This window comes from Scyliorhinus torazame, chromosome 6, assembly GCF_047496885.1.
Source record: "Scyliorhinus torazame isolate Kashiwa2021f chromosome 6, sScyTor2.1, whole genome shotgun sequence".
NCBI classification, from domain to species: Eukaryota; Metazoa; Chordata; class Chondrichthyes; order Carcharhiniformes; family Scyliorhinidae; genus Scyliorhinus; species Scyliorhinus torazame.
The window spans coordinates 115125947-115139306 of NC_092712.1; the positions used below are offsets into that span (position 1 = coordinate 115125947).

The following is a 13360-nucleotide window of genomic DNA, read 5'->3' on the forward strand; positions in this document are numbered from 1 at the left end:
GGCATACGGCATGCTTGCCTTCATTGGCCGGGGCATTGAGTTTCGGAATTGGCAAGTCATGTTGCAGCTGTATAGAACCTTAGTTAGGCCACACTTGGAGTATAGTGTTCAATTCTGGTCGCCACACTACCAGAAGGATGTGGAGGCTTTAGAGAGGGTGCAAAAGAGATTTACCAGAATGTTGCCTGGTATGGAGGGCATTAGCTATGAGGAGCGGTTGAATAAACTCGGTTTGTTCTCACTGGAACGAAGGAGGTTGAGGGGCGACCTGATAGAGGTCTACAAAATTATGAGGGGCATAGACAGAGTGGATAGTCAGAGGCTTTTCCCCGGGGTAGAGGGGTCAATTACTCGGGGGCATAGGTTTAAGGTGAGAGGGGCAAGGTTTAGAGTAGATGTACGAGGCAAATGTTTTACGCAGAGGGTAGTGGGTGCCTGGAACTCGCTACCGGAGGAGGTGGTGGAAGCAGGGACGATAGTGACATTTAAGGGGCATCTTGACAACTACATGAATAGGATGGGAATAAAGGGATACGGACACAGGAAGTGTAGAAGATTGTAGTTTAGTCGGGCAGCATGGTCGGCACGGGCTTGGAGGGCCGAAGGGCCTGTTCCTGTGCTGTACATTTCTTTGTTCTTTGTTCTTTGATTGCAAGCGTGCAGTCAAATTTGAGGGGGGAAGAAAAGCCTAAAAGATGAACACAGTATTGGAAAGTGTTGACGATGCCAGAAGGCAGTGAGTGAAAAATGGCCATGATTGAAAAGTCAGACTATTTCAAACAGGGGGCTGAAGACTGGAGCCAGTATACTGAGCGGCACCATTATTTCTTCAGGGAAAATGAAACAATGGGCGAGCATAAACAGAAGTTATCCTACTAACAGTACCAACAACCTATAATCTTATTTAAAAAATTGATGACCCCGGAGGCTCCTGAAACAAAATCATTTGACCAGTTGGTGATGCTGACAAAGAGCATTTCAACCCCTCAATCATACTACAGAGATACAAGTTGAATTCCGCTGTCAGGGACCCAGGAGAGACTATCTCCACCTTCGTTGCCAGACTTAGGCAAATGGCCAAGCACTGTGAGTTTGGTTCAGCCACGATCCCAGCAACAGGATCGTAGTCAGTGGCCATGAAACAATTGGTCCGTCAGCCAGGAGTCAAATGACTGTCAGACTTGGTCTTCCCAAATTTAGTCGGTGGGTGGAGGCATGGCAGGCCTCCCAGAGGAAACAACATAGTCACAAAAAGGCAGATCTTTCCAAGTAGATGACCTGGTCCTTGTTAGGAACTTTGCCTCAGGCCCACTATGGGTACCAGGCCAGATCGTGTCCAAGTTGGTGCCGGTTTAATTTGTAGTGGATTTGGATGGCAAACAGTAAGGAAACACATAGACCATTTGAAAAGCTGGAGGACCACACCACCAATCTCGGAACACTTGGAGCCAGCGACTGGGACTGGGGCAGAGCCGGGATTCAGAAATCTCAAGGAGGCCCCATTATTGATCCAGGAACAAGCTCCAGAAGGGAATAACTCTCTGGGGTTAGTTGATCTACGGGAACATTCTGCTAAGAGTGACGTGCTGTTAGCTCTGAGTTGGAGGAGCCAGTTGGGGGATTAAGAAAGCCCACGAGACCCAGGAAATCTCCTGATCGATTAATGCTCTGATGGACTGTTTGGACTCTCCTCCCTTGTATCCAGATAATAGAGAACAAAGAACAATACAGTACAGGAACAGGCTCTTCGGCCCTCCAAACCTGTACCGGTCATGATACCACCCTTGGCCAAAACTTTCAGCGCGTCCTAGTGTCGTATCCCTCTATACCCATCCTGTCTATGTATTTGTCGAGATGTCTTTTAAATGCCTTTAATGTATCTGCTTCCACAACCTCCCCTTGCAATGCGTTCCACCCTCTGTGTAAAAAATCATGCCTCGTACATCTCCTCTAAACTTTGCCCCATGGTGGCTGACCCTTCCACCCCAGGAAAGAGTGCCTGCCCATCCACTCTATCCATGCCCCTCATAATCTTATAGACCTCTATCAGGTCACCCCTCAACCTCCGTCATCTAATGAAAACAGCCCAAGTCTATTCAGCCTCTCCGCATAGCTAACACCCTCCAGACCAGGCAACATCCTAGTAAACCTCCCTGCACCCTCTCCAAAGCCTCCACATCCTTCTGATAGTGTGGCGACCAGAATTGTGCGCAATATTCCAAGTACAGCCTTACCAAGGTTTTATACAACTGTAACATGACTTGCCTGTTTTTATACTCGATGCCCCATCCAATGAAGGCAAATATTTGTATGCTTTCTTGACTACCATGTCTACTTGTGTTGCCACCTTCAAAGATCTGTGGACCTGCACGTCCAGATCTCTGACTTTCTATGTTCCTAAGAGTTTTGCCATTTACGATATATTTCCCTTCAATGTCAGACCTACCAAAATGCATTACCTCCCATTTGTCTGGATTAAACACCTTTTTACATTTTTCTGCACAAGTCTCCAATCTATCTATGTCCTGCTGTATCCCCTGACAATCCTCAACACTATTTGCCACTCCACCAACCTTGATGTCATCCGTGAACTTACTAATCAGACCAGCTACATTTTCCTGCAAATCGTTTATGTATACTACAAACATCAGAGGCCCCAGTACAGATCCTTGTGGAACACCGCTAGTCACAACCTTCCATTCAGAAAAACACCCTTCTACTGCTACCCTTTACCTTCTGTGGCCGAGACAGTTCTGTATCCATCTTGCCACCTCATGTCTGATCCTGTGTGACTTCACCTTTTGTACCAGTCTGCCATGAGGCACCTTGTCAATGGCTTTACTGAAGTCCATGTAAACAACATCCACCGCAGTCCCCTCATCAATCATCTTTGCCACCTCCTCAAAAAACCCAATCACATTAGTGAGGCACGACATCCCCTTCACAAAACCATGCTGTCTATCGCTAATGAGTCCATTTGTTTCCAAATGGGTATAAATCCTGCCCCTGAGAATTCTCTCCAATAATTTACGTACTACCAATGTGAGGCTCACCAGCCTACAGATTGCTGCTACCTTTCTTAAACAGCACATTAGCTATTCTCCAGTCCTCTAAGATCTCATCTGTAGCCAATGAGGATATAAAGATATCAGACAAGGCCCCAGCAATTTCCTCCCTTGCTTCCCTCCATATTTTGGGGAAAGTCCCATCCTGCCCAGGAGACTTATCTATCTTAATGTCTTTTAAAATACCCAATACCTCCTCATTTTCGATGTCAACATGACCCAGACTGTCCACACAGCATGGGGGCGATTCTCCGATATTGAGGCCAATGTTCGCGCCGTTGTGAACGCCGTCGCGTTTCACGACGGCGCGAACAGGGCCCAGGCACGACCGATTATGGCCCCCCCGCACAGCACTGGAGCGGTTCATGCCGCTCCAGCCTCCTTACGCAGCGCGAAATGGGCGCCGCGCCAATCCGCGCATGCGCAGTTGGGCCGGCTCAATCCTGCGCATGCGCAGTTGGGCCAGCTCAATCCTGCGCATGCGCAGTTGGGCCAGCTCAATCCTGCGCATGCGCAGTTGGGCCAGCTCAATCCTGCACATGCGCAGTTGGGCCAGCTCAATCCTGCACATGCGCAGTTGGGCCAGCTCAATCCTGCGCATGCGCAGTTGGGCCAGCTCAATCCTGCGCATGTGCAGTTGGGCCACGCCATCCTGCGCATGCGCGGGGACCTTCTTACACGTGCCAGCCCCGACCCAACATGGAGTCGGTGTTCAGGGGCCGGCCGCGCCGGAAAGTAGTCCCGGGGGGGGGAAGAGGCCAGCCCGCCGATGGGTGGGCCCGATCGTGGGTCAGACCCCATTGGAGGCCCCACCAGTGAAGGAGCCCCCCCCCCCAACCCACAGGCCATCCCCCGAGCATTCCCGCAGAGCTCCCGCCGGCAGCGAACAGGGGTGACCAGCGCCGGTGGGACTCTGTCGTATCAGGGTGGCCGCTCGGCGACGGAGAATCGGCAGCCCCGCCGATGCCGGCCCCGTGCCAAATGCGCTGGCGCAAATGGCGCCGATTCTCCGCACCTCGGAGAATCGCGCGCCCTGTAGCCACCTGGGTTGGCCACTTCCTGACTTAAAATGGAGAACCGCAAAGACTGAAGGGAAATTCAGCCAACACAGGCAAAGACTAGCAAATACAGAAATCATGTGCATTGAAACTTGCAAAAACCAGACAGCACTGAAACCAGCAGCCATCTGCATAGTAATGAGCGATTCCAAGGCACAATTGCAACACTTAAGGTGAATAAAGCCAAACCAGACTCCTGAGCGCCAGCAGGAGCCAAGACAAAGGAAGGCCAACGGACATTTAGCGACCGCTCAGCGATCAGGGAACAACTCCAGTATTGGAGAAATCGATCCAAATGATCGGAACGCAGTCCAATCATTTGGAACCAGGTACGGGGTCTGCCCCGAAGGGCGGGAAGCCCCTGGGGACTATAAAGTAAAGCCCCAAGTTCAAATCGTCCTTCTTGGCAGGGTCACTCAGCAACTTGAATCAACCCGTGAGAGTGAACTGTCCGGCGGCCACGCCAACCAAGTAAGTCTCCAGTCAACACTCACTACGAGATAGGCGCTCCTAGCGACCAATCCAAACCAGCTTTTGAATCCTGCAGACTCAGGACCTGAACGAAAGGCCATTTGTTCCCCTGACCTGGTGGGCCAGTCCGAAGCTAAGTATAGGCCTTTTAGTGATAGGAATAGTCTAGAAAGTAGAGTTTATGCATGAGTAGTGATTTACTGTGTATAATAAATGTGTTTTGATTTGAATCTTACTAATTGGTGTGTTGAGTCATTGATCATTACTTGAACTTGAACCTCGTGGCGGTATCATAAAGATACCTGGCGACTCTAGAGCAAAGGTTAAACAAACAGAGCAAATTATGAATTAAGAGCCAACCAAAAATTAGTAACAGCTAACTGGCGCGGTTGCGGCTATTCTCCGGCCTGACGCGGGGCTTGGAGAATCACCCCCCATATCCAAGAATCATCTTCCACAAAGTTCTTTTCTTTGGTGAACACTGATGCAAAGTACTCATTTAGTACCTCACCCATTCTCTGGCTCAACACATAGATTCCCCCCACTGTCCTTAAGTGGTCGAATCGTTTCCCTGGCTACCCTCTTGCTTTTTACATATGTATAAAAAGCTTTGGGATTCACCTTAATCCTACTTGCCAAGGACTTTTCATGACCCCTCCTAGCCCTCCTAATTTCCCGCTTAAGTACCTTCCTACTTTCCTTATACTCCTCAAGGGTTTTGACTGAGCCCTCCCTTCAAGATCGTACAGAAGCCTCCTTTTTCTTTTTGCCGAGTCTTATATTGTATATTATTATTATGTAAAGCCTGTTTGTGCATTCATTAGTTGAGGGACTTGATGGGGGGGGGAGGGAGGGAGGGAGGGGGAGGGGGGTGTAGAATGTGACAGCGTAGCCCCTTTAAGGGGCCTACACTCACAGTCCATGTGACAGGCTCGGTGGATATGGTGCAGGAGCCACGAACCCTGACCAATGAGGGATCAGCACTGATCCTGGGAGCAGGGTTCTGGTCAGAGTGAACCCGGCAGCCAGAGTGTTAACACCCTTTTATAGACTGTACATATGTTACCCTTGTTGGTTTTAAAATGATATCCCCATCTCTCGCTACACTGAGGAGTTCCGTGAGCAAAACTCCTCAGTGCAGAAAATGGGCACTGTGCGGCCTTGGCTGCTCATTCACCGCTGAGGCGCCTATCTAACCTGAGTGCCATTCAATAGCGTGTTTCTGGGTGCTGCAAGCGCACTGAGCACCAAAGCATAGGGCTGTTTAGCTCAGCTGGTTAAAGTATGGTGCTTAAAAATGCTGACAGCATGGTTCAGACCCATACTGGGGGCACAGATAGGCGCTTCTGTGGACGTGAAAGAGACTCCAGGATGGTATGTTGCCTCCCTGGTGCCAGGATCAACAATATCTCTGAATGAACACAGGACATCCTGAAGGGGCAGGGGGAACAGCCAGAGGTCATAGTACACATAGGTACGAATGACATAGGCAGGAAGAGTGATGAGGTCCTGCAGAAGGAGTTCAGGGAGTTAGGCAGCAAGCTAAAAAGCAGGACCTCTAGGGTTGTAATCTCAGGATTACTCCCTGTGCCACATGCCAGTGAGGCTATAAATAGGAGGATAGTGCAGCTAAATACGTGGCTAAACTGGTGGTGTAGGAGGGAAGGTTTCAGATTTCTGGACCACTGGGATATCTTCTGGGGCAGATGTGACCTGTACAAGAAGGAAGGGTTGCATCAAAACTGGAGGGGCACCAATATCCTGGCTGGGAGGTTGGTTAACATCACTCAGGAGGATTTAAACTAGTATGGCAGGAGGGTGAAAACCAGAGCGTCAGCTTAGAAAGTGTAATAACTGAAGGGGAAACCAAAATAAGAAAACAGCATCACCCTGTCTGCTCAAACGCAGTGGTTTGAAGTATATTTGTTTCAACACCAGAAGTATGATCGGTAAGGCAGATGAACACTTATTCGAGCACTTGGAATTATGATGTGTGGCTATCACAGAAACATGGTTAAAGGGAGGGCAGGATTGGCAGCTGACCATTGGAGGATATAGATGCTTCAGGAGAGATAAAGGGGGATGTAAAAGGGGTGGGGGAGTAGCATTACTGGTTGAGGAGAATATTATAGCCGTACTGCAGGACACCTCTGAGGGCTCATACAATGAGGCAATCTGAGTAGAGCTCAGAAACAGGAAGGGGGCAATCACAATGCTGGGCATTTATTACAGGACTGCCAACAGCCAGCGAGAGATAGAGGAGCTGATAGGTAAAGAGATTTTGGATATGTGCAAAAGTAACAGGGTTACTATGGTTGGTGATTTTAACTTCTCCTATATTGACTGGGACTCACTTAGTGCTAGGGGCTTGGTTGGGGCAGTGTTTGTAAGGTGTATCCAGGAAGGCTTCTTGATGCAATATGTAGCTAGCCCAACTAGGGAAGGGGCAGTACTGGACCTGGTATTGGGGAATGAGCCTGGACAGGTGGTTGGGATTTCAGTAGGGGAACATTTTGGGAGTAGTGACCACAATTCTGTAAGTTTTAGGGTACTTTTGGATAGGGATGAGGGTAACCCTTGCCTTAAAGTGCTAAACTGGGGAAAGGCAAATTATGATAACGGCAGACAGTAATTGAAGAATTTGGATTGGGTGCGGCTGTTGGAGGGTAAATCAACATGGGACATGTAGGAGCCTTTCAAGCGACAGTTAATTAGGATTCAGGAAAGGCACATTCCTGAGAGAACAAAGGACAAGTATGGGAAGTTTAGGGATCCTTGGATAACGAGGGATATTGTTAACCTCGTCAAAAAGAAAAAGAAGGCTTTTGTACGCTCTTGAAGGGTGGGGCCAGTCAAAACTTAGAACAAAGAATAATACAGCACAGGAACAGGCCCTTTGGCCCTCCTAGCCAGTATGGTACCAACCTTGGCCAAAACCCTCAGCACTTCCTTGTGCCGTATCCCTCTGTACCCATCCTATCCATGTTTTTGTCAAGATGCTTTTTGAACGCCGTTAATGTATCTGCTTCCACAACCTCCCCTGGCAACGCGTCCCAGGCGCTCACCACCCTCTGTGTAAAAAGCCTGCCTCGCACTTTTCCTCTAAACTTTGCCCCATGGACCTTAATCCTATAACATCTGGTGACTGTCCCTCCACCCTGGGAAAGAGTGCCTGCCCATCCACTCTATCCATGCCCCTCATAATCTTGTAGATCTCTATCAGGTTACCGCTCAACCTCCGTCATTCTAATCAAACCTTTGATGAGTATAAAGAAAGTAGGAAGGTACTTAAAAGGGAAATTAGGAGGGCCAGGAAGGGTCATGAAAAATCCTTGGCAAGAGGATTGAGGTAAATCCCAAAGCTTTTTATTCATATGTAAAAAGCAAGAGGGTAGCCAGGGAAATGATTGGACCACTTAAGGACAGTGGGGGGAATCTATGTGTTGAGCCAGAGGAAATGGGCAAGATACTAAATGAGTACCTTGCATCAGTGTTCACCAAAGAAAAGGACTTTGCGGAAGATGATTCTTGGGTAGGGTGTGTGGGCAATCTGGGTCATGTTGACATTGAAAAGGAGGAGCTATTGGGTCTTTTAAAAGATATTAATGACGATACGTCCCTTGGGCTGGATGGGATTTACCCCAGAATACTGAGGGAAGCAAGGGAGGAAATTGCTGGGGCCTTGACTGACATCTTTGTAACCTCATTGGCTACAGGTGAGATCCCAGAGGACTGGAGAATAGCTAATGTGGTACCGCTGTTTAGGAAAAGTAGCAGGGATAATCCAGGAAACTATAGGGTGGTAGTAGGTAAATTATTGGAGAGAATTCTCAGAGACAGGATTTATACTATTTGGAAATAAATGGACTCATTAGCCATAGACAGCACGGTTTTGTGAAGGGGAGGTCGTGCCTCACTAACTTGATCAAGCTTTTTGAGGAGGTGACAAAGATGATTGATGAGGAGAGGGCAGTGGATGTTGTTTACATGGACTTCAGTAAAGCCTTTGACAAGGTGCCTCATGGCAGACTGGTACAAAAGGTGAAATCACACAGGATCAGAGGTGAGGTGATAAGATGGATACAGAACTGGCTCAGTCACAGAAGGCAAAAGGTAGCAGTAGAAGGGTGTTTTTCTGAATGGAACGTTGTGACTTGTAGTGTTACACAGGGATCAGTGCTGGGGCTTCTGTTGTTTGTAGTATACATAAACAATTTGGAGGAAAATGTTCATATGTAAAACTGTTCTGAGTAGTAAGTTCGCGGATGGCACCGAGGTTGGTGGAGTGGCAGAAAGTGTTGAGGATTGTCAGAGGATACAGCAGAACATAGGTAGGTTGGAGACTTGTGCAGAAAAATGGAAAAAGGTGTTTAATCCAGACAAATGTGAGGTAATACATTTTGGTAGGTCTAACATAGAGAGGAAATATACCATAAATGACAAAACCCTTGGGAATATAGAAAGTCAGAGAGATCTGGGCATGCAGGTCCAGAGATCTTTAAAAGTGGCAACACAAGTGGGCAAGATAGCCAAGAAAGCATACGGTAGGGGGCAGCATGGTGGCACAGTGAGTAGCACTGCTACCTCACAGTGCCACGGTCCCAGGTTCGATCCCGGCGTGGGTCACTGTCCGTGTGGAGTTTGCACATTCTCTCCGTGTTTGCGTGGGTTTCGCCCCCACAACCCAAAGATGTGTAGGGTAGGTGGATTGGCCACGCTAAATTGCCCCTTAATTGGAAAAAATGAATTGGGTACTCTAAATTTATTTTTAAAAGAGAAAGCTTACGGAATGCTAGCCTTCATTGGATGGGCCATTGAGTATAAAAACTGTCAAGTCATGCTGCAGTTGTATAGAACCTTGGGAAGGCCGTACTTGGAATATTGCGCACAATTATGGTCGCCACACGACCAGAAGGATGTGGAGGCTTTGGAGAGGGTGCAGAGGAGGTTTACCAAGATGTTGCCTGTTCTGAACCGTGTTAGCTATGCGGAGAGGCTGAATAGACTCGGACTGTTTTCATTAGAACGACGGAGGTTGAGGGTTGACCTGATAAGTCTACAAGATTGAGGGGCACGGATAGAGTGGGTGGGCAGGCACTCTTTCCCAGGTTGGAGGGATCAGTCACCAGGAGGCATAGGTTCAAAGTCCGTGGGGCAAAGTTTGGAGGAGATGTGCATGCAGGTTTTTTCCACAGAGGGTGGTGAGTGTCTGGAATGTGTTGCCAGGGGAGGTTGTGGAAGCTGTCATGTGGGAGTACCTTTAAGAAATGGGTGTTTAAGAAATGTACCATTAAGAAATGGGTGTTTATAAATGAGTGTGTATATAAATATCTGTACTGAGGGTAGCTTTAAGAAATGGGTGTTTACTACTGCAGTGATGTCAGAGAGTGGGTGGAGCTGGGCTGTCTGTCAGCTTTTTACTTTCATTTTAAGCTGTTTGCTGCAGGGTGTGTTTTAGTTTTGTTTTCAGTGTTGGAGCTGAAGCCAGACCAAGCAGGTGTACTGCTGTTCTCTCTGCCAACTGCTGTTCTCTCTGCCATCAAAAGACTATCTCTTGATCATTTGGTGAATTCAGAATTATAAATGTTTTCAGTAGTGACTTTAACCTGATGTGCTTCTGATAAAGGTTTTGTTTTTAAGTCGTATGGATGTTAAAAGGGAAAGTTTAAAGGTTTACTAAGTGTTGTAGTCTTTGGGGGTTGTATTTGAATTAATGGTTGCTAAGATGTTCACTGTATGTTTTAAAAAGGTTAACTTGAGTTCATAGAATAAACATTGTTTTGCTTTAAAAAATACTTTTCCATTTCTGCTGTACCGCACCTGTAGAGTGGGCCGTGTGCTCCCCATACCACAATCTATTAAAAGTTTTAGGTCAGGTGAACTCCATGATACACTTTAGGGTACTCTAAACTCAGGCCCATAACAAAGCAAAAACAGTAATGCCGTTGAAAAGGCATCTTGACGGAGACTGCCGGTGGCGGCTATGAGGGAGTAAGTCGTGCATTTGGTGGCTCTCGCTCCGGTCAGACTTTTAGACCTTTTCCCCCGACTTATTTGAACTTTTGTGCGCTGGAGGGGAAAACAACAGTTACCAGCGCCCACAATGGAGGTTAGAGGTGGTATTGTTGGCAGATGAGGTGGTGTATGAGAGAGTGGGGAAATGCATGCAGAACTACCTGCAGGTCAATGATATAGGGGAAGTCTCAGCAGCGGTGCTCTGGGAGGCGCTGAAGGCGGTGGTGAGAGGGGAACTGATCTCAATCCGAGCCCATAGGGACAGAATGGACAGGGCGGAGATGGACAGACTGGTTCAGGAGATGATACAGATGGACAGGGAATATGCGGAGTCCCCGAGGGCAGAGCTACTTAGGGAACGACGGAGACTGCAGGCGGAGCTGGGGGCGCTATCCACTGGGAAGGCCATAGAGCAGCTCAGAAAGGTAAGGGGCGTGGTGTATGAGTATGGGGAGAAAGTCAGCAGAATGCTTGCACAGCAACCGAGGAAGAAGGAGGCAGCCAGGGAAATAGGGACGGTAGTGGACGGGCAGGGAACCGGGTTGGAGACCTGGCAGGATTGAACAGGGTATTCAGGGACTTTTACAGCAAGCTGTATACCTCGGAACCCCCCACAGGGCTGGAGGGGATGAGGCGCTTCTTAGATGGGCTGACCTTCCCAAAGGTGGGTAGGGGGATGGGAGAGGGGCTGGGGGGCCCCGATTACGGCTGAAGAAGTAATGGGGGGCCTGAAGGCCAATGGAGTCGGGTAAAGCCCCGGGGCTGGACAGGTATCCAGTGGAGTTCTACTAAAAGTTCTCTGGGGAAGTGGGGCCGATGCTGGTTAGGGTGTTTAACAAGGCGAGGGACAATGGGGTGTTACCCCCGACGATGTCGCAAGCCACCATCTCGTTGATATTAAAACGGGATAAAGATCCGGAAGCCTGTGGGTCCTATAGGCCAATATCCTTAATTGGCCTATAGGACGAGGATCACTATCGGGGTTCGCCCGGAGGTGGCAACCATTCATCGACTTCTTCGCGGGGAACTAATCGTCAGCGGGGGGTGGCACGGGGGGGGGGGGGGGGGGGGGTAGGATGGTGTAGAGAAGGGGGGAAGAATAGGCGGGTCTATTTGCGAAAGAGGAACTGTTATTTGCACTATGTTTTTGTAATTGATATTTGCACACTAATGTATATTGTTGCTGTTTACAATGCCAAAAATACTTCAATAAAATTGTTTGTTAAAAAAAAGAAAAGGCATCTTGACAAATGCATGGATAGGACGGGTATAGAGAGATAGGCACAAGGAAGTGCTGAGGGTTTTAGCCAAGGTTGATATCATGACTGGTACAGGCTTGGAAGGCCGAAGGGCCTGTTCCTGTGCTGTATTGTTCTTTGTTCTTTGTTGAGATAGTTGTTGAGGCCTACTATCGCATCAAACCTAGAACAAGAAGGATACTATGTAGAGAGAGACAGTGCTTATCCATTAAGAGAATGACTTACCTCTCCTGATGACTTTCTCTGCAAAGTTCTGTGCTGTTTCATTTGCAAATTCATCTTGGTACTCTGGAGGTGCATCATCTAGTGATTCTGAAGGAGCCCCTGTGAAAGCCTGATATGGTTCATTTGCAGGTTGGCCCTGCAGTGAGTAATTCTGGGGTGGATACCTTGGAGCAGGGTATTCCTGAGAAGGGTAGCCTGGTGGGTAATCCTGCTGATGACTGCCTTGAGAGTACCCCAAAGGTGATGCTGGATGGAGTGACTGTGTTGGAGGGTAAGGATACTCTCCATATGCCGGTGCACCTTGTTCCATTATATTCACACGTGACGTCTTATCCATTTCCAGTCGCTGTTGTATTTTTCTCTAGATTAAGAATCATTTAAATTAATATATTTCTGTGTCATAATACGTCTGAAAAGATTTGCTAAATTCTTGCAGAACTAGAACATGAGGTGCTAGAACATATTACCACATGCTTCATCTTACTTCAATTCAGATATTTAATAAAATAAGAATGACTGTACTTACTCGGATTATTCCTGGTTCAAACTAACAGTTGTTCAAGCAAAGGTACGGCAAACTGTCTGCAGGAACTAACTGGTGTAAGGTACAAACCAACGCCTTTTGTTTACAATGGCTCTTCGTGACGTTATCTGTTGTTTCAAAGTCATACTTCCTGACGTATGTCTTTGGTTTCCTTGGAAACTTTCAGTTGAATAAATTCCAAGTGATGTATCTCTGTAACCATTGATATGAAGTAAATCATTGACAAAAGAGAGAGAAAATAAAATAGGTAATTTGTCCACACCCCCGCCCTAGTTTCTCTCTTCTCATAATTCCACAAACAGCTCACACATTGCTTCTCGGCCCTTTGGCCAAGTGTGGTGAGCCACGTATGGCTACGTAAGGCTGTTGTATATATGTTCTACTGTTCTATTAGTATTGTTACTCCACTGTTGTATATACTTATTGTTATTGCTGTTCTGTTATTGGTTGTTGCTGTTGTACTGTTGGAATGTTATTATTGGTGCTGCTGTTGGCTCTGCCTGTGGCTCCGCCCAGCTGTGGAGGTATAAAGCCTGTTGACCTGGGTCAGCCCTGCAGCGCGGGAGGAGCTACTGGTCGGCACATATTTAGCTTATTAAAGTATCGGTTCACTGCTTCTCAGCGTCTCATCTGAATTGATGTCTATCACCAAGATCAAGTGTCAGATCAAGCTCAAGATGAGATGCAACGCCTTTTCTTGTCAGCTTGGATCTAGTATGTCTC

At 47.7% G+C, this 13360-nt stretch overlaps 1 protein-coding gene across 1 annotated transcript in view; it reads right to left on the minus strand.

The window, feature by feature from the left end:
* The window catches only part of LOC140424968 (protein lifeguard 1-like), an 82295-nt gene extending 69528 nt beyond the window's left edge, over positions 1 to 12767 (minus strand). The window contains exons 1-2 of the mRNA XM_072508702.1: positions 12620 to 12767; positions 12094 to 12454 (exon numbers count right to left, since the gene is read on the minus strand). Of these exons, the coding sequence (XP_072364803.1) occupies positions 12094 to 12430 (337 nt within the window). The 5' untranslated portion in view covers positions 12431 to 12454; positions 12620 to 12767. The remainder of the gene's footprint in view (positions 1 to 12093; positions 12455 to 12619) is intronic.
* Positions 12768 to 13360: the final 593 nt, after the last annotated feature.